General features: G+C 41.6%; 3 protein-coding genes across 19 annotated transcripts in view; all 3 read right to left on the reverse strand.

Annotated features, from left to right (window-relative positions):
* The window catches only part of LOC148903328 (uncharacterized), a 37,427-nt gene extending 34,925 nt beyond the window's left edge, over positions 1 to 2,502 (reverse strand). For all 11 annotated transcript variants that reach the window (XM_089000370.1, XM_089000343.1, XM_089000322.1 and 8 more), the window contains exon 1: positions 2,399 to 2,502. The gene's annotated coding sequence lies outside the window, so the exon portion shown is untranslated. The remainder of the gene's footprint in view (positions 1 to 2,398) is intronic.
* acadl (acyl-CoA dehydrogenase long chain) lies at positions 522 to 13,295 on the reverse strand. 6 transcript variants are annotated; one of them, XM_089000458.1, is made up of 11 exons: positions 12,996 to 13,294; positions 10,930 to 11,259; positions 10,676 to 10,840; positions 9,696 to 9,762; positions 7,772 to 7,936; positions 7,584 to 7,685; positions 7,398 to 7,511; positions 7,192 to 7,319; positions 7,036 to 7,122; positions 5,906 to 6,038; positions 522 to 656 (listed from the first exon to the last, which is right to left on the reverse strand). In XM_089000458.1, the coding sequence occupies exons 1-10, from the start codon at positions 13,082 to 13,084 to the stop codon at positions 5,945 to 5,947; spliced, it is 1,341 nt and encodes a 446-aa protein (XP_088856584.1). In that variant the 5' UTR covers positions 13,085 to 13,294; the 3' UTR covers positions 522 to 656; positions 5,906 to 5,944. The 6 variants fall into 6 exon arrangements, 5 of the variants coding, with proteins under 5 accessions (XP_088856584.1, XP_088856594.1, XP_088856575.1 ...); XM_089000468.1 differs by lacking the exon at positions 522 to 656 and adding an exon at positions 2,691 to 4,411; XR_016115517.1 differs by lacking the exon at positions 522 to 656 and having other exon boundaries at positions 4,435 to 6,038; positions 6,929 to 7,122; positions 12,996 to 13,295.
* Positions 13,296 to 15,027: 1,732 nt separating this feature from the next.
* On the reverse strand, positions 15,028 to 17,322 carry mylz3 (myosin, light polypeptide 3, skeletal muscle). Of its 2 annotated transcripts, XM_089000552.1 has the most exons (7): positions 17,201 to 17,322; positions 16,811 to 16,838; positions 15,978 to 16,121; positions 15,731 to 15,901; positions 15,575 to 15,652; positions 15,425 to 15,492; positions 15,028 to 15,302 (listed from the first exon to the last, which is right to left on the reverse strand). In XM_089000552.1, exons 1-6 carry the CDS (start codon positions 17,201 to 17,203, stop codon positions 15,464 to 15,466), a joined length of 453 nt encoding a protein of 150 aa, XP_088856678.1. In that variant the 5' UTR covers positions 17,204 to 17,322; the 3' UTR covers positions 15,028 to 15,302; positions 15,425 to 15,463. The 2 variants fall into 2 exon arrangements, with proteins under 2 accessions (XP_088856678.1, XP_088856669.1); XM_089000543.1 differs by having other exon boundaries at positions 15,028 to 15,492.
* Positions 17,323 to 17,394: the final 72 nt, after the last annotated feature.

Raw genomic sequence — 17,394 nt, forward strand, 5'->3', positions numbered from 1 at the left:
AGTTAAATAAGCAGATATGAGAGTCAGTGTGGATGTTTGTCTTGTTGGAAATAAAAGTCACCTCAAATTGGTCACCCAGTATTTCTTTTGCATAGATTTTTTTAGATGCCACCATCTGAGGAAGAATGCCCGGGATGAGTGTCCTCTCTGTTGAGAGGCATCGTCCGTAAGGAATGGAAAGTGACACTGGCTGTCAGGCCTCATTTGAGTGGCTGCCCGCGAGTTGGCCCGTGACGCTCGATTACACGAGTGTTAGGGTCCCAGAACCACGGGAAGAAAAGTCCAAGATTCCTTCAGCAAATTGACTGCTAAGAAGAGTCGAATAGAGAACAATGCCCTTCAACGCATTCAAGCCAAGGCGGCCATTATCACACCTGTTGGAAGCACAGCTGTACTTCAAGTGGAAGGGACTTTTTAGGATTTTTTTGTCAGCCAAGAACAATCACATCCAAACAGCTTTTTTTTCGAGTCTACATTTAACATATTTAAATTCTTAAAACAAAACATCTGGTTGGTGAAACGAGGAAGGACGATCAAGTTAAGAATTTGAGATCACCATATGCCTGTCAGCAGGTTGTGACGTAAATGAAGGGGATTAGGGCCTTCTCCCAACCTTAATCATGGAAAGAATAACCCTGCCAGCTCCTGTTAGACACCTGTAGAGTGAAAAGAATGCAACAGACATCAGTGGGAACAATCGTGGGCCCCAAAAAGCAGAAATGTCAGTGCTGTTGGATAGTCCGCAGCTGGATGGATGCATGGTTGAAGAGCCCGCGATGAGAAGAAAGGAGTGTCAGCGCAGAGCGCTGATGCGTATGTGGAACTGTCGCAGAATTGTAACGTTAGAATTGAAGTGGATTTACGTGGGGCAGGAGATGTGAGACGGATTCTACAGCTTCGTATTTGCTTTCAAAACTTGGCTTGTAGCAGAACTGCCCATTTCACCATGACGTCCCTGATTCAATGGTGAAAAGGTGTCCTCTTTCATCTACAACTGCTTCATGCAACAAAGAGGGTACAGGAAGTGCTTAACATTAAAGACTGTCTGTGTCTTCTGTTGTGTAAAATGATTTGGCATTTTTTTGTTTGTTTTTGACTTCAAGATGCCGCCGCGAGAGTGGCAGTTCAGCAGAACTAAATCCAACTGTCAATCTTGACACACAGCTGCCAAGAAGTCTCTCCTGCATAGCATGAAGACAGGATTCTAATGCATGATGTAAGAAGGCCAAGCCCCAACTTGCATTTTAAATCTGAATTTTATTTGGTCTTGTTGTCTTGGAAAAAAATAAAAACAAAAACAGCACGTGACTGCGGTCGTTGTCTTTACTTTGCCAGTGTTTAGACTCCATCTACTGTTGAAGGGGTTTCTTTCGAGGGCAATTCGGGTAACAGATAAAGTCAGCAAAATGGATGTGCTACTGGGAGGAGTTCATGCTCCTGTGCTTTTTCTTGCTTGATGTGAATGACTACACAACACACCCAATCACATGAACCTTTGCTGTCATCTGTTGACCCTGACAAGCCAGCTGCACTACAAGCCCAACATCCGGTGCATGGGAATGCGTTCTGTCACTGCATTCCAGGAATGTGAACACAGAAACATAGAACTCGGCATTAATTCATCTTTATAATATGTTCGATGTTAACATGCACACCTGCTCGCTGGGCGTGGCGAGGGTGGGGGAGGAGACACGTTCATTGATATTTCTCATTTGCTTGCAGGTGAAAAAAAACAACATCCACGACAGCCTCGTGATCATTCTCACTTATAATTGGGTCGATTTTTTTTCACCCAGATAATATTTTGATAAGGAATGTACGCACTGCTGCAAGGACAATCAGACATGACAGGCCGGCATGGCTGAACGGTGCCAATCCACCCATAAATAATAAACCAGTAAAATAAAATGTGTAGACTATGTTTAAATAATGAGTACATTCACATTTTCAGCCCACCGCCCAGTTGCCTCGACAGTGCATGTCTTTGAGACAGGTACGGCGGTTTCAGCACCTCGCAGGCGCGGACCAGAACAAAAGGCGCCGGCCGGCTGCAGGCTTTCGCGACTGCGCAAAAAAAAAGCGCACGAACAAGCAGCAAGCAATACACCCAACCAAGAAAAAAAAAAATCAACGGCAAATAAGCCCAGGAAGAAACGGCACGCGTGATAAATTGCGTGGGGCGTACTGTGGCAACTTCCAAAGTACCCAGCTCCGTAACACATTGTTGCACATGACGAGACAAGCACATGCGATTGGTGGACAGCGACGCCACCAACATTCTTTTCATTTATTGTCCTTATCTTCGTGAGGATTCATGCAACTTTTTGCATTTTTACAGCTGCAACTGAATAACCAAAGGCCAATTCTACAAATATAGGCAATTTATACAATTTCTTACCTGCGGTTTTTTTGGCAGCAGTGCGGCACTAGAGGCGCGTAGTTGTCGAGAATCAGGCAGGGGAGAGCTGCAGCTGACAATGAGCGCTGTTGTTGGACCCATTGGCCCCTCCCAGTTACCGTAAGTGCAGCAGTATTGGGGCAAAGTGATCCCACGAAAGCCCCCCAGCTACAGTAAAGCACCGCAGAGGACGAGGGGGGCAAAATGTTGATTGAATGTTGTCTTTTTAAATGTGAGAATATGCACGAAAGACGCGGGTGAGCATGCACCAAGAGCGAAATGCGCTCGTGTATCAAGTGCTCAGCAGGTGCCAAGTGGTGCTGAAGCTTCAGGGTGTGGCTGTTGCTGAGGGAAGATTGACAAACGGGAAGGACAATTCAAAGCAGTGGTGATGTGGCGTCACAAGTGTGTATGATTTTGAAGTGCGCCTTTCAACCCTTTCATATCTTTCAATTCCTTGATCTCCTTGATGTGCGTCTCACCCTGACGCATAGCACACGCTTGAAAATGGTATAAAAGGAGCTGTCCCGCGACAGAGAAGCAAAGCGCAGATATCGGATAGGAGGCCAAGATGAATACAGTATTTTAGATTCAGTAATACTAAGTTTCAAAATTGATTTATTATTGGGATACAGGAGTTGCGCACCTTAATCATACAGTACACGAACTCGGCAACATTTTGGAAAATGTATAAAGGTTTGGTCTTTCGGCATACCCAAGATTTCGCTGCCACCTAGTGAAAGAACTCGAAATTGCAAGTCTTATTGAATTTGCTTGTTGAACGAATTCCATTTAATCATTGGTTAGCGATTCGGAGCATCAACATCAGAATCGTGTCCCGCATGTTCGCTTTGCAGTTTTGAGTTTCGTGGTTTATTCAAGGTTCTTCTCAATACAGTGTGGCGTGAGTTTGTGTTACTTCCGGGTTGAGTGAACACTGGCGCGAATGGCTGACGCTGTTCACTCGCAGAAAAAAGTTCTTTGCCGTTACTATAAACTAAAGTGTCCTTAAGAGTTTTGAAAGCCGCTTAGAAATAAAAAGCGTTATTATTATGTCTGAAAGTGTTGCCTGCTCAGGGAAGACTTTATTTTTTTTAAGGCCACTGGCACTGAGAACCCTGGGAATACAGTACAAGTGACACAGAATTCATCCAGATACCGTTATGTGGCTTTCCATATCCGGTCTTCATCAACATTATGGCTCAGCATTTGGATTGGATTAGCCTCTATTCATCTCGTCGTGGAGAAATTCACATTTCACAGCAGCAAATAATGAACGTAAGGGGAAAGGAAAGGAAGTAGAAAAACATAATACAGGACCTGCTGTAAAGGGAGACACTGTCGGGGCGCCATCTTGAATCAAAACAACAACAAAAAAAAAAAACAAAAACAATGTAGTAGTAGTGTGACGCAACACAAAAGACACAGACAGTCATTCAATCTTAAGCACTCTCTTTGTGACATGAAGCAGTTCTAGATGAAAGAGAGGAGCAAAGCCTCCTTTTCACCAGTAGATCCGAGGCGTCATGGTGGAATGTGCACGTTTGCTTCAAGGTACTGTATTTTCCGCACTATAAGGCGCACCTAAGAGCCTTCAATTTTTTCAAAAGCTGACCATGCACCTTATAATCCGGTGTGCCTTATATATGGATCAATATTGAGGCGCAATAGGTCTCGCAACTACGCTAAGCAGCCGAGATTTCATTTTCCCCCGTAGAAGAAGTAGTGCGTGGTCCATGCTGGGATATATAAAACGGCGTCAACTGAGCTTTCAAAGCTTGACTGCGAACTGCGTGGGAGCGGTGGATGCAGAAGGCGAACAAACGTTCACCAAGACGGGGAGACAGCGCCGGATGACATACGCCACTATCAGTCAGTGGATTGTAAATGCCTGGGCTGATCGGAAGGCAGGAATTGTCACTGAACTGCCAGACAACAACAGCGACACTGACTCCATGAATGACGACTTGGATGAGACGGAGCCGCTGCGTATTGGATGCCGCATTCACCTAGCTGTTCAATAAGGAGACGGATGAAGAATTCCAGGGATTCGTAGATGAGGAATGAACGGATAAAGTGAGCTTTACGTGTTTCCTTTGTGTGTTTACAGTTCAACAAGGTTGGTCATATTGTGAATATGGACATTAACGCGTGAACAACAGTTATGATGCTATTGCTTTAGAGTTATTATTGTTATTGTTATTGCTTCGCACTATTAAGAGTGTTAGTATATTGTGATTGCACTAACGTTTAATTTACCGTAACAGCATCAGAATGTTTTTCACGCGTTTACTGAATGGAGGAAAAGTTCCCCTCCACTAGCTTGTCACGAAAATATGAATATTTTAAAAAATAATAAAACAATTGTTTATTAATTTTGGGAGTGAATGGAGTTGTCAGAAAGCCGATTTGTAATCTATTTATAAAGTTTGACTGACCTATCTGACTGTTTTGTTGACTTTCCCTTTGGAGCAGCATCGTCTAAGCAGCGTCTAGCACCGGATGAATAACGTAACCCAACCTCTACTGTAGCGCCTTATAATGCGGTGCGCCTTATACAGTATATGGAAAAGGTTGTAAAATATGTCATTCATTGAAGGTGCGCCTTATAATAAATACGGTAATTTTTGAAACCAAACACAAAGCCGTATCATCTATTGACAAAAAGAGACTGTCTCACATAAATCCGCTTCAATTCCAAGCCGCGAGAGTTCCACATATGCATCGGGGCTCTGCGTTGATTTTTGAGTGATATTACAGAGTGTATTGTGTGAGAAGTCAATTTAACATGTAAAATCCTGTGTTTTGCTATTTGCTCCGGAAGTTTGGGAAGTCTGATTCCCAAATATAGGCCAGGCTCAACAAGGAGTAAATACAAAGGGGTACATCCGCCATGCACAGCATTTAATTGTTACATTTTAGGATGAAAAAAAAGGTGATGGTATCGCAAACGCCCATTTTACAATTCAATGTACTCCCAAGGGTTACAGATTGAAAAGCATTCATCTTTGATTCTTTTCTTTGACTTTTTTTTCTGTGACTGCTTACTGCACATTAAAGAGTACTGTATTTGTCATCGACCAATGATGATTAAAATAAATTAGATTTAGAGCACTTACATGAAGTTTTATTCAAATAGAAGACAATAATTCAATATGAACTTTGTTATCACAGCAAATTTAGGTAAATCCATTGTATAAAGAAAGATCATAATAATGGAGAGAATCACTTGTCCAACCAATAAATTGATATAATAAGCCTGCAACATAATACTGTACAACAGTGTACAGTATTATAAATCTGAGCAACTTGAAAAATGATGATTTTTAACATAATTAGCACTTTCCTCCTGCTTTCTAAAATGCTGCCTCAGTTTATCAATCCTCAGTTTTCCATTATTTCTATCACATTTGTGCGTTTCCAGCCGAAAAAAAAACAAAAACAAACCCACCGGCCCCACGACCCTAATGAGGAATAAGCGGTACGGAAAATGAGATGAGAACCTACCGGCACCATCTTGAGTCTTGAACAAGGTAAGAAGGTGTCTCATTTCTGGCTGACGATGCTTCGCGCGATGAGCTCTTTCATGATCTCATTGGTTCCTCCATAGATTGGCTGGACACGAGAGTCCACAAATGCCCTGTAATGACAGAGACAAAATTCAAAAACCTTGAAAAAAGTTCCAGGTCTGTCCAAAGTTTAGCCCATTACACTGAATTCATTGTGTGACCATGCTCAAAACTCAAAATACCCGTCGGCCATCTCAAATCACTATTTCCCACTAAAATGAAGAGAAAATAATGCCATTAATCCATTTCAGACCTTTTGCTCCTCCTGGCATGACCGCAATGGCCACCAGGAGCACATCATTCAGACAAAGAAAGAACAGTTTCACAACTAAGTGATTTTGTCAACTGCAGTAATCTTGGTCCTGTTTCACAGAGGATAAAGAATATATGCCTGTGAAAGCCTGCCATCGTCTTTGTTTTAGGGTTTGGTTTGACACTAATCGTAAAATTAGAGTGGCAATAGAACAGCATGTGTCACGTTTCAGTTTGCGACCAAAGGTTGGCACTGTCGTGCCCCGCCTGCAGCTGCACAGGTGTTGGTCATTTTAATCAGTGGCAGTTAAAAGGACTCCCGAAACGACCATTCAGTGCCGGGTCATTGTTTCACCTTGTCAGGTTAGTTTCATCTTGTCATGTTTTACTCATGGTTTTATTTGCTACTTTGGGCTTTTTTGTTCCGATGACTTCTCAAATACTACCTGTTCCTCCCTGCTGCCTGCTTTTTTGGGGTGCACCACCACCACCTTGCAAATCATGACAGCATGAAGCGTTTATTTAAAATATTTCACTGTCTTTAAAACTGTTGTTTGTTAATAAGTGAATTCAGTTTGCTGCTTCCAACTCTTTGACAAATATTTCCTCGCAAATTGAGGCAAAAAAAAATACATTACATTAAAATAGTTCTTGTTTCTCAAAAAAATTACGAAACCGATCACTGGCAAATCAAGGGAGCACTGTATACATAAACGTGGTCTTTGTATCCTTCCATTTTTCTGTTTGGAGAGCCTTGCTGTCCGGGTTCAATGCTGTTTGTGGACGGAGGTGTTGTGAGGCCTGCTGACTCCTTACTTGGCAATGGGGTATTCCCACATGTAACCCCAGCCACCATGGAGCTGCAGGCACTGCGTGGCCACCTTATTCTGCAAATCAGACGCCCTGGGGAGAGGAAAAGTTAGAGCATACAAGAGTGCCACTCCACACACTTGAGGAGACGTGTACTCTTACCAGTACTTGGCCATGGAAGCAGTGGCAGGGTCAAGGCGTTTCTCAACATGGAGCAACAGGCAACTATCAATGAAGGCGCGGCCCACGCAGATTTCCGTCTTGAGTTCCGCCAGTTTGTGCTGCGCGGTCTGTATATCCCGTACAGTTAAACGGAGTCCCTTAATGTAACACGCACTCACAAAATGACAAAAAGCCACCGTACACACCTGTAGGTGAGCGATTGTCTTTCCAAATGCTTTCCTCTGCAACACGTAGTTCCTGGTTTCTTCAAACATAAACTCGCAGCTTGCGACGGCCATGTCGGCGATCACCAGACGCTCCTGAACAGATCACAACATTTCAAATTAGATTAAGCCAACATACAAAACCAACACACGAGACTAGACACTTGCCTGTGGCAGCTCATTCATCAAGTAGTAGAAACCTTTGTTGAGTTCGCCTAAGAGGCTCTCCGCTGGGAGTCGTACATCCTCAAAGAAAAGTTCAGCGGTGTCCTTGAAAAGATGATGGTGGCAGGTAATACAAGCGCAGGCATGTTAGAGGAGACACAAAGTCTTCCTCAAATATGCAGCTGAAGTACCTGTGCCTTTAGGCCAATCTTTTCTAACTTGCGTCCTTTGTTGAAGCCACTCATGCCATCCTGCACCAGAAAGAGACTGATGCCATGGGCTGTGGTCTTTGCCTCACGGTCAGTCACGGCCACCACCACCACCAGGTCGGCCATCCAGCCGTTGGTGATGAAAACCTGCACAGGTTGAAAAGGTTACTCTGTGATGCAATATATAAAGCACATAGTCTCCCCCAAGCAGTACGGTTTCATTGTAAAAGATCCTAAATCCAACCCATCGAGAGTGGCTGCCTTTACAGCAGCTCTTGTATTTTGTTTTTCTACATCTTCCTTTCCTTTCCTCTTCCTTTCCTAACTTTGCTGCTGTGAGACGTACATTTCTCCACTGTGAGACTAATTAAGGATAATTTAATCTAATCTATCCATTCAAATTCCACTGCCTACTTTACCATGGAAATGAACAAGACATCTTTACAAAATATACTGAAAGTGTTGTTGCAGTACAGGGCGCAGAGCTTTTAGCCGCTGTGTACCTCACTTCCACCCAACATCCGTAATATTGATTCTCTTACCACATCCAAATCCCCTCTCAAAACTAATCTATTCAAAATTGCATACAGATTCTGCTCAATTTACAAACGAGATATGTTCTGAAAGTTCGTTCATGAGGTGAATTTGTTTGTAAATTGCTTCAGTGCTATATTTTGTATGGAATGTGTGTTTAAGGCTTATATAAGTATGTTTAAAGGACAACCGACGTCACTTTTTGTTTTTTAAATGACATCAGAAAAACATTTTATAGCATCCAAAATACCCAAAACACGCAGTATGATGTTTTTAGTCAAATGCAAAACACAAATAAAAATTACTTAAAGTGTCCAAAATCTGCAAAAATATGAGCTGCGAATTGGGCATTTTCAGAAAGTCCCGCCCCCAGTTCGTGACGTCACGCCAAGACATCTTGCATTGCTTGTGAATCAAAACAATGGCTTCAGATTCTGAGAATATGCTTTCTTCTTCCACATCCAGTTATGAATATGATTCAAATAGTTCTGAAGAGGAAAGCATACATGTGTGCAATCGATGAAAGAATTTATTTGTGCCATTTTGAGGCAACATTGGGGGAAAATCTCTCACCCAAAAAAGAGGCACAAAATGGCAACCTCCAGTGGCCACCTCCGTTTCCACAGGCTGATAAATTCCTTATATGGCGCTTGGATACCCTCTTCTGGCGGCTTTTGAGTGCAACACAAGATCCCCAGACATAACAAATACAGCAAAATACATTGACGTGATTGAAGGACCGCTACAATGCGTCTTTTTTACGGTCAAGCACGGTCCTTTAGTGATGTCACGTACGGACTCGTCACCAACTCAAAATCAAGACTTCCTGAATATTCAGAGCAAGTATTAAAACGTAAAATATAGCTATATGCGGTGGAATCTTTGTAAAATACGCTCAGTAGAAGTCATTTGAAGCCATTTTACAAATTATGGACACAACTTGTCCGGAGACGTCGGTTGTCCTTTAAGGCTTGTATAAGTAACCTCTATTGGTTTGAACTGAAAAATATACATTTCATAAAATATATGCTCTAAAAAGATATGTACGTACATGTTCAACTGGAGAGAATACTACATATGTTACTACAACAATGTTCGTATGTACCGTTGTATGTAACTCAAATGTTCGTAAGTAGGGAAGCGTCTGTACCAAGTTTAAATTCATCTCATTTGATTATTTATAATTCTATCAGTAATTTTATTATACTTGATTGTAAAGTGTACTTGAGCGTTTTGAAAGGTGTTTATGAATACATTATACAGTTTTTTTATTGTTATTATTATTGTCCACAATGACTGAAGTGAACAGACCTGAATCCAGGAAACATTTTTTACTTGTCTTTTGCCTTCCTTGGATGCTTTACAGTATTACCTTGTTGCCATTCAAGATCCAATCGCTTCCGTCACGTTTGGCGTATGTCCGCACACCTTGAAGGTCACTGAAAAGGTCATAAAACCAATGGATCAGGGCAACGAGCAAGCCATATTGCATTGTTTACACCAGAGAAAGTGAGTTATGTGTACTGCAAATGGGATACAAACGTCCTTTAGTCATGTGCAGAAGAATGATTCGATTAAATGTACAGTGGAACTTCTAGTTAATATTTGAGTTACATACAGTTTTCATAAAATTATGACCTCTTTTTATCCACCATTTGGGATCTAAAAACGTTTTTGCTCTTGTTATTAGAATTAGGAGATGTAATCTATTTCTCCTTTCCCCCTGCTCTGGTAAAGTTAATGAGCTTTGCAGTATTTCTTTTTTTACATGTTTTATTTCTGAATAATTGTATCTACAGTATATTACTTGTTTCTTAGTGGCAATACTTATTCTTAACATCGTACTATTGTGGCAAAACCACATACAGTAAAGTCTCGTTATATCGATATTCTCGGGAGTCGGAAAAAATATCGACATAACCGGACTATCGATATATCCGATCCTGCGGCATGTAAATTTTCTCCTTGCGTTCATAGAAATAGTATCGTAATAAGCAGTACTATCGATATAACAAGACTTTACTTGTATTTGGCACTGCCTCATATTAATTGAATTCCCATTTATTTCAATTGGCAGTAACACCTCGATTTATGAATACAGTAAAGTCTCGTTATATCGATATTCAAGGGAGTCCGAAAAAATATCAATATAACCGGGACTATCGATATATCCGACCCTGTTTGCATGTAATTTTCTCCGTGCGTGCATAGAAATAGTATCGATATAACCGGGACTATCGATATATCCGATATCGATATAACGAGACTTTACTGTATTACAAGTTGCAAACAGGATCGAATAATGAATGAAGCTTCTAATTCGACATTCCATATGTTAGAAACAGTCCTGACCTGCCCGCTCCTGGCTCGGTCATGGCAATTGCGCAGATGCACTTTCCAGCAACCATTTTGGGAATAAAGCGTTCAATCTGCTCCTTGGTGCCATAGTTGATAATATAGGGCATGACAATGTCAGAGTGAAGTGCAAAACCAGGCCCTGAACAGTTTGAGTACATTCTGGTGATCGAAAAAAAGACAGGGTAAAGTATATGAGGAAAAATATGTCACATTTTCATCTGAAATCTCTAATATTTTTTTCCTCTTACTGTTCCTCCCACGTGATAGCTGCTGAGAGCAGGTCCCCGCCAATCCCGCCGCATTCTTCTGGGGTCATAACTCCCAAAAGGCCTTGCTCACCGGCTTTTTCCCACACCTCCCTGCTCACTTGACCAGCCTTCTCCCATTCCTTGTGGTGTGGCACAACCTCTTCTTGGAAGAAGCGGCGTACGCTTTGCCTGAAGATGTCATGGTCTTCGTTCAAAATACGGCGAGTCCCAATGTCCATAAGTGTCTTTGCTTTGGATGTCTCTGGACGAGACGAGCGGACTGGCTGACTTAGTTCTTGGGGACCATTGTGCTGGAATCTGGGTGTAAGACTCCGTGACATTAAAATAAAGAACAGTGGAATGCTGATTCTCAATGGAGAATACCATAGGCTTAAAAAAGATTTCTTTTTTTCTTGCTTACATGCAAAGGCTGTAAACATATTGTGATGGATATTATATTTTCAGAGGACAAAGCAGTGTGCTTTGTTTTATTGTTTTTATTGTGAAGTGTCCTTGGGCGTTTTGAAAGGCGCTTGAAATTAAATGTATTATTATTATTATTATTATTAACTGTTTATTCTACATCTGTTGTTATCACATGAGATTTGCTCTTCATATGTAACACAGACATTCAGACATTATTGATATTTGTAATATCATGGAGTGCTTGAAATTGCAATGCAGAAACTGGTTTAGTTTAAACAATTACTGTTTGCCCTCATATGGGTAAGAGATGAGGCAGAGATGAATTTCAACCAGTCACCAGACAATCACAAAGCGCAAACAGATAAAGAACCGTTTACAATGTAATGTAGCCTCGCAGGCATGTATCTCCATACTATCCATCCATCCATTTCCTAAATCGCTTATCCCCATAAGAGTCGTGGGCATGTTGGAGCCTATCCCAAGAGTCTTCGGGGAAAATGGCAGGTACGATACATCCTTAATGGTTTTACAGGCAAATGCAGAACAACCATTTGCAATCATAATCACACATCGGGGCAATTTACAATGTTTCATTAACCTGCTCTGCTTGTTTTGCTGAGACGTGAATGTGTGTGTGTGTGTGTGTGTGGGGGGGGGGGGGGGGGGGGGGGCACAGTAGACGGAGAACACACCCATGCAGAGAACATGCAAAATTCGCGCAACAAGATTCTGAACCTCTACACCACAGGTGTCAAAGTCAAGGCCCGCCACATCATTTTTTTCGGCCCGCGAAAGCAAATCAAACTTGTTAAATTCCATGATGATTGCTAAAATCTGAGCCAAAATTTCATATTTTTGGATGTCAACCACAATAAAAGTCATTATTCTTGACTTCAGATTTGAAAACGAGTTATTCATTAATTTGCTGTGTGCTCTATGTGTAATATTTGAAGGGATTTAAACATTGTAATGGGTTCCCCAAATTCATAACGGCCCTTGAGAGGAAACCATAACTACAATGTGGCCCGCGGCAAAAAAAATGACTTTGACACCCCTGCTCTACACTGTAGAGTCTACAGTCTACACCTTGACTTTGACACCTGTGGTCTACACTGTGAGGCTAACGTGTTCACCTGTCAATCACTGTGTCGCCCCTTAGCATGGCTGTATACAGTATATTTATACTCCATCCAGGAGGACGCCCTGTACATTAAGATTATTCTTCAAATACTACAGAACATAAGCATGACACGTAATTATTTTTCTGATCTTACAAACATAATGAAATATTCCCATCACTTTTCGTTCTTTTGTGCCCCAGTCCTTCAAAACGTCAAGTCTGAACTTTGAAGAATACTCTTTCAAACGCAGACATGTTGCTAAAATTGCCCTAAAATATTAATGTTATCATATCAGGTTCTCAGAAGGTCTAGCGTAAAAGTGTGTTAGAGGTCGCTGAGACCGACATGGAAACATTAAAACACAATCACTTTAACACACTTTTACGATACTCTGATATACCATTAATTAGTAGCTTTGGATAAAAAAAAAAAAAAAAAAAAAAAAACAAATATACGCACTGTACTCGGTAACGGATTTTTCATTTCTAATGTACTGACTATTAATGAAGCAATATTTACCTTGCTGTAGCCGACGGCAGAATCTGCAGTGACCGCGAGATTTGTTTATATTCACAGCGAAACTGTTTGATTAGAAATCTGACAAACATAATCGAAAAGAAACTGTCTGACAGGTTCTCTTAAACTAACTCAAGACACTTCTGTTCGTATATGCTGGTGAGAAACTCACTCTGTCTTAATCGTTAAGACAGAGTGAGCTCCTAACATATACCATTAAGTTCTACCATTATCGGTTCTGTTGCTTTTCTTTTGTCTTTAAAGTTTTTTTTACTACTCCATCCACATCAACTGCAACCACAAACAACGGGATGTTCAGTGTGTAGTTTTAATAATTACTACTCGAGGAGATTGTGTACTTTGAAAGCACAACAGAGTGAGATGGCTTTCTTTCGGAATGTTCTTCTTCTGATATATTTACAGAACACCTCTCGGGTTAAAACTCAACGGCCCAGCCTAGTGCTCAAGACCGGCGTTGCATCAGGACGCTTTTTGACCGTGGCGTCACGTGCACTTTGGGGTGATCCAATCTCCACGAATAAGATGTTCTGCGTTTTGCAATTGTAAAAAAATGCATACGTTCTGTGATCGATTCATTTGAATTGCCTATTACAGTCGTTTGGTTAAATTGTTTGGTTATCCATTTTCATCATGATTTAATTGTTGTGCCCTACTCACAGCACTTTTCAAGTCTTAATTGGTCATTTTCTTCAGTTTCTTGCTTCGATTTAAACTATATTTCCAAGAGGTAATTATGGTCGACTTAACCACGTGGTCTCTTTGCAGAGGAGCATGGTTCGATTCAGGCTCCAGATTTCTTGTGTGAAATTTGTGTGTTCTCCTTGTACCTGCCTGGGTTTTCTCCGAATACCACGGGTGTTATCCCACATCCATAAAAACATGCATAGTTCGATTTGATTTGAGTTACTTCAGGGTTGGGTGAACGCTGTCGCGTGGCTGCAGCTGCTCACCCACAGAAAAACGTATCCAGTGTCTGCAAAGTGACTTTGAATGTTTTGAAAGACGCTTAGAAATCAAAGGCGTTATTATTATTATTATTATTATTATTATTATTATTATTATTATTATTATTATTATTATTACGATGATGATGATTATTATTAATATTATTATTACACTTCAATTCTCGTGAGGGTGGATGGATGTCTCTAATTCAATAATTCCCTCATCTACTCACTAGAGGGCGGAAGCGTACAAGTAGTGTGTATGTGCAGAGTACAACACTGAGGATCACTTTTGCGATACTTACATAAAATTAGTGTACGCCCTCCCATTTTCAGTCACGAAAACCTGGACTCACTCCACTCACCCATTTTTAAAAATGCTTGTATTTATATTTTATATTAATTTCTAGCCCTTTTTTCCTCTACTTTGTCCATTTCAGATTTTTTTGCTGCTGTAAATTGGGATTTTTTTCCCTCTGTGAGACAAATACGGTTGTCTTCTTATGAAAACAAATTTTACTCACTTCAGCAACGTCTATCAACAAATTATTTTGGGAAGCTCAATTTATTTTTGCTGTGGAATTCAAAAAAGTGAAACTCAAAGCCAGTGCATCACATTACATTCTAAATATAGAGTATCGGTACATACATTCACGATACACAGACTTTATTGCCTGGTGCAATTTTTTCCAAACTAGTTTTGATTACAGCTTAATAAACAAAAACAGCACACGAAGCAATCATGCACTTTTAATGCTCAGATGGAGCAAATCCCAGCTGCCTTTATGTGAAACTTCGGGTCCACTTTGCACCGGTGCCTGCCAATTACAGATCAAATTTCTCCATTTGATGCTGTACAATATTACACAACAGTACATAGAAATAGGATCAGGCTTTGCCTTTCCAGAGTGTATTTTCTAATATTCATATGCTAAAATTGACTTGTACTTTATTAATTGAACCATTGAAATAAATTCACTCTATCCAACATAGCTGATGTCATCTAACCGTGTGTTGCAATTTCTCTGTTGCTCCGAAAGTGTGAATGAAAGATGAAAAACAGACTGAACTGGGATGTACTTTGTAAAAGTTTATTCTGCATTGAACAGAATGAAAATAAATATCTGTTTTGAGGGAGGTGGGAAACTTTGGCGGTCAGTCCACTGCCTTTCTCCAGGACCTTTGGCACTACTGGGCCAGTGATGGCTCGACTGAATGAGGTGGCGGTGGGAAGGGAGGGATTGACCCTCACTTGATGAGCGGTCGCCCCCTGCTCCCCCGTTTCCTCACCTCATGCGGCGAGTGGAGACACGCCCCCGTTGGGATGTGAGTGATGTGGTCTACACTGGAAAGGGGATGTCACGAGAGAGGAGGGTTGAAACGGAAAGGAAAAGAAAATAAACAAGTTGGGTTCGCTTTGACATCCCTTGAACAAAGTCCTTGTCTTTTCTTGTTGGTCTTCCTCACAGTGTCCGATGTCCTGAACACGCTCCTGCTGCGTGCTGCTTACACAGACATGATGTGCTTGACGAAAGCTGCAACAGGAAGAGGGAGACGAGCTATAACCCTAGAAAAAAGAATGACAAGGTACATGCTGGGCTGTCCCAGAAAGCATACCCTCATAGTGTACACTGCCGTTCTCATCCTCCTGGCCGGCCATGAGGGCATCGATCTCACTCTCGTTCAACTTCTCTCCTGTTGACCGAACACGATGCCATGTCAAAAATGGTGCCGATCATTTCAGTGCTTTTGTTGATTTGAGGTGGGCCTCACCCAAAGTGGACAGCACAATGCGCAGCTCAGCACCCATGACGGTGCCATTGCCCTCCTTGTCAAAGACACGCAGACCCTCAACATAGTCGTCATAAGTACCCTTGGGCAGGGCGTCCACCTGTTTCAGCATGGGCAGGAAGGTGTCAAAGTTGATCCTTTTGTTGGCCATGTCTGCAGGTGATGTGACAAGTGGAGAAGCATGAAGTACGTACACTCATTTGTCTTACATGAGAGGTTCAAGTCTTACCTTCTGCAGAAGGGTTGCCCAGGATCTTGACGACATCTTTGTTGGTGGGGTTCTGGCCCAGAGCACGCATAATGTCGGCCACCTGGTTGAAGGCCACCTGGCTGTCACCAATTCTGTCGAAGAGACCAAAGGCCTCTTTGAAGTCTGAGCAGGAGAGAACATGGGGATTTTTTTTTACACCCACTGGGGTTCCAATTAAAAAAAAACCAAAATAAATACTTGATATCAATGTTTGCCACCACGGCAGCTATGTGGCGCCATGCTGGCTCGCAGACTAAGTAGAAGCGGAGATGATCTATTTTTGTTCATCAGAGTGTCTCGCTGGATGACGCTTTTATGTTATTTTGCAAGTAGCGGGTGTCGCAACAGCTGTAGCATACACACACACACACACACACACACCACTGCCCTCCGCGAAAGGGGGAGGAGGTGCAAACTGATACCCCCACGCCCTCAACAATTGCCATATAGAGGCATGGCAACACTTGTGGTAAACTTAAAATGCTGACTGGGGAGTTCAAGGTGGTGGTAAATAAATCGAAGACCTCAATGCGGCCATCTTTTTTCCCCTCAATGATCATCACATTTCTGAAGGAAACAGGTGCAAGGTTTCAATTGTGGCTAGGATCAAAATTTGGATTTCCTGAGTGTAAGGTGACCTTGCTCATCGAGTCGGGATGTGAAACCTTGACTCCGGGTATTAACAGTGCGGCTCAAAGGGAGAAGCCGTGTCAGCTCAGAATAGAAATAACTAACATTCCCATGGAAACTGGTGCAGATTACTGTTAATGTGAACCATGATAAATGCAAATTGAACAATCTTCCTTACTTACCCTCAATTTGATCCGCTGTGAACTCAGTCTGTGACGAAAATTCATTCACACACACACACACACACACACATACAAAGAGAGTCACATGTATGAAACCAATGCCACCATTAGAAAACAAAACAAAATCAGATGCTCACTTGATAAAAAAATGAACTGAATGGCCCCTTCTACTAAACTATATAAATTAGATTTACTTCAGAGCATTTTCATTTCCAAGTCGACATCAAGGAGAGCTACTAAAACATGTCATTTATGTTTTCTAATAATAATAATAATACATTTCATCTAGTCTATAATTTATTTCCCATCGAAATTAATACAAAAGCAACAGTAACAATATTGGTGCCACTGCCCCACCCGAAAAGATGCACCACACAAGTGAGTACACACCATGTTGGAGAGCTGGAGATGCAGGAGAGGAACAAAAAAAAGAGGCCAAAGTCCCGAGACAGAGTGGTCCTGAGCCTTGGCTGGAGCGCTCTCTTATTTGTTTCAGGCCTATGATGTCACACATGCTAATGAGGCGACTCAGATGACACACTGGGACATCTTTAACTTTCTTAGGGCAAACAGAGAGGTGAACG

Source organism: Hippocampus bargibanti, linkage group LG01 (assembly GCF_051943395.1).
Source record: "Hippocampus bargibanti isolate YZ-2025 linkage group LG01, ASM5194339v1, whole genome shotgun sequence".
Classification (NCBI taxonomy): Eukaryota; Metazoa; Chordata; class Actinopteri; order Syngnathiformes; family Syngnathidae; genus Hippocampus; species Hippocampus bargibanti.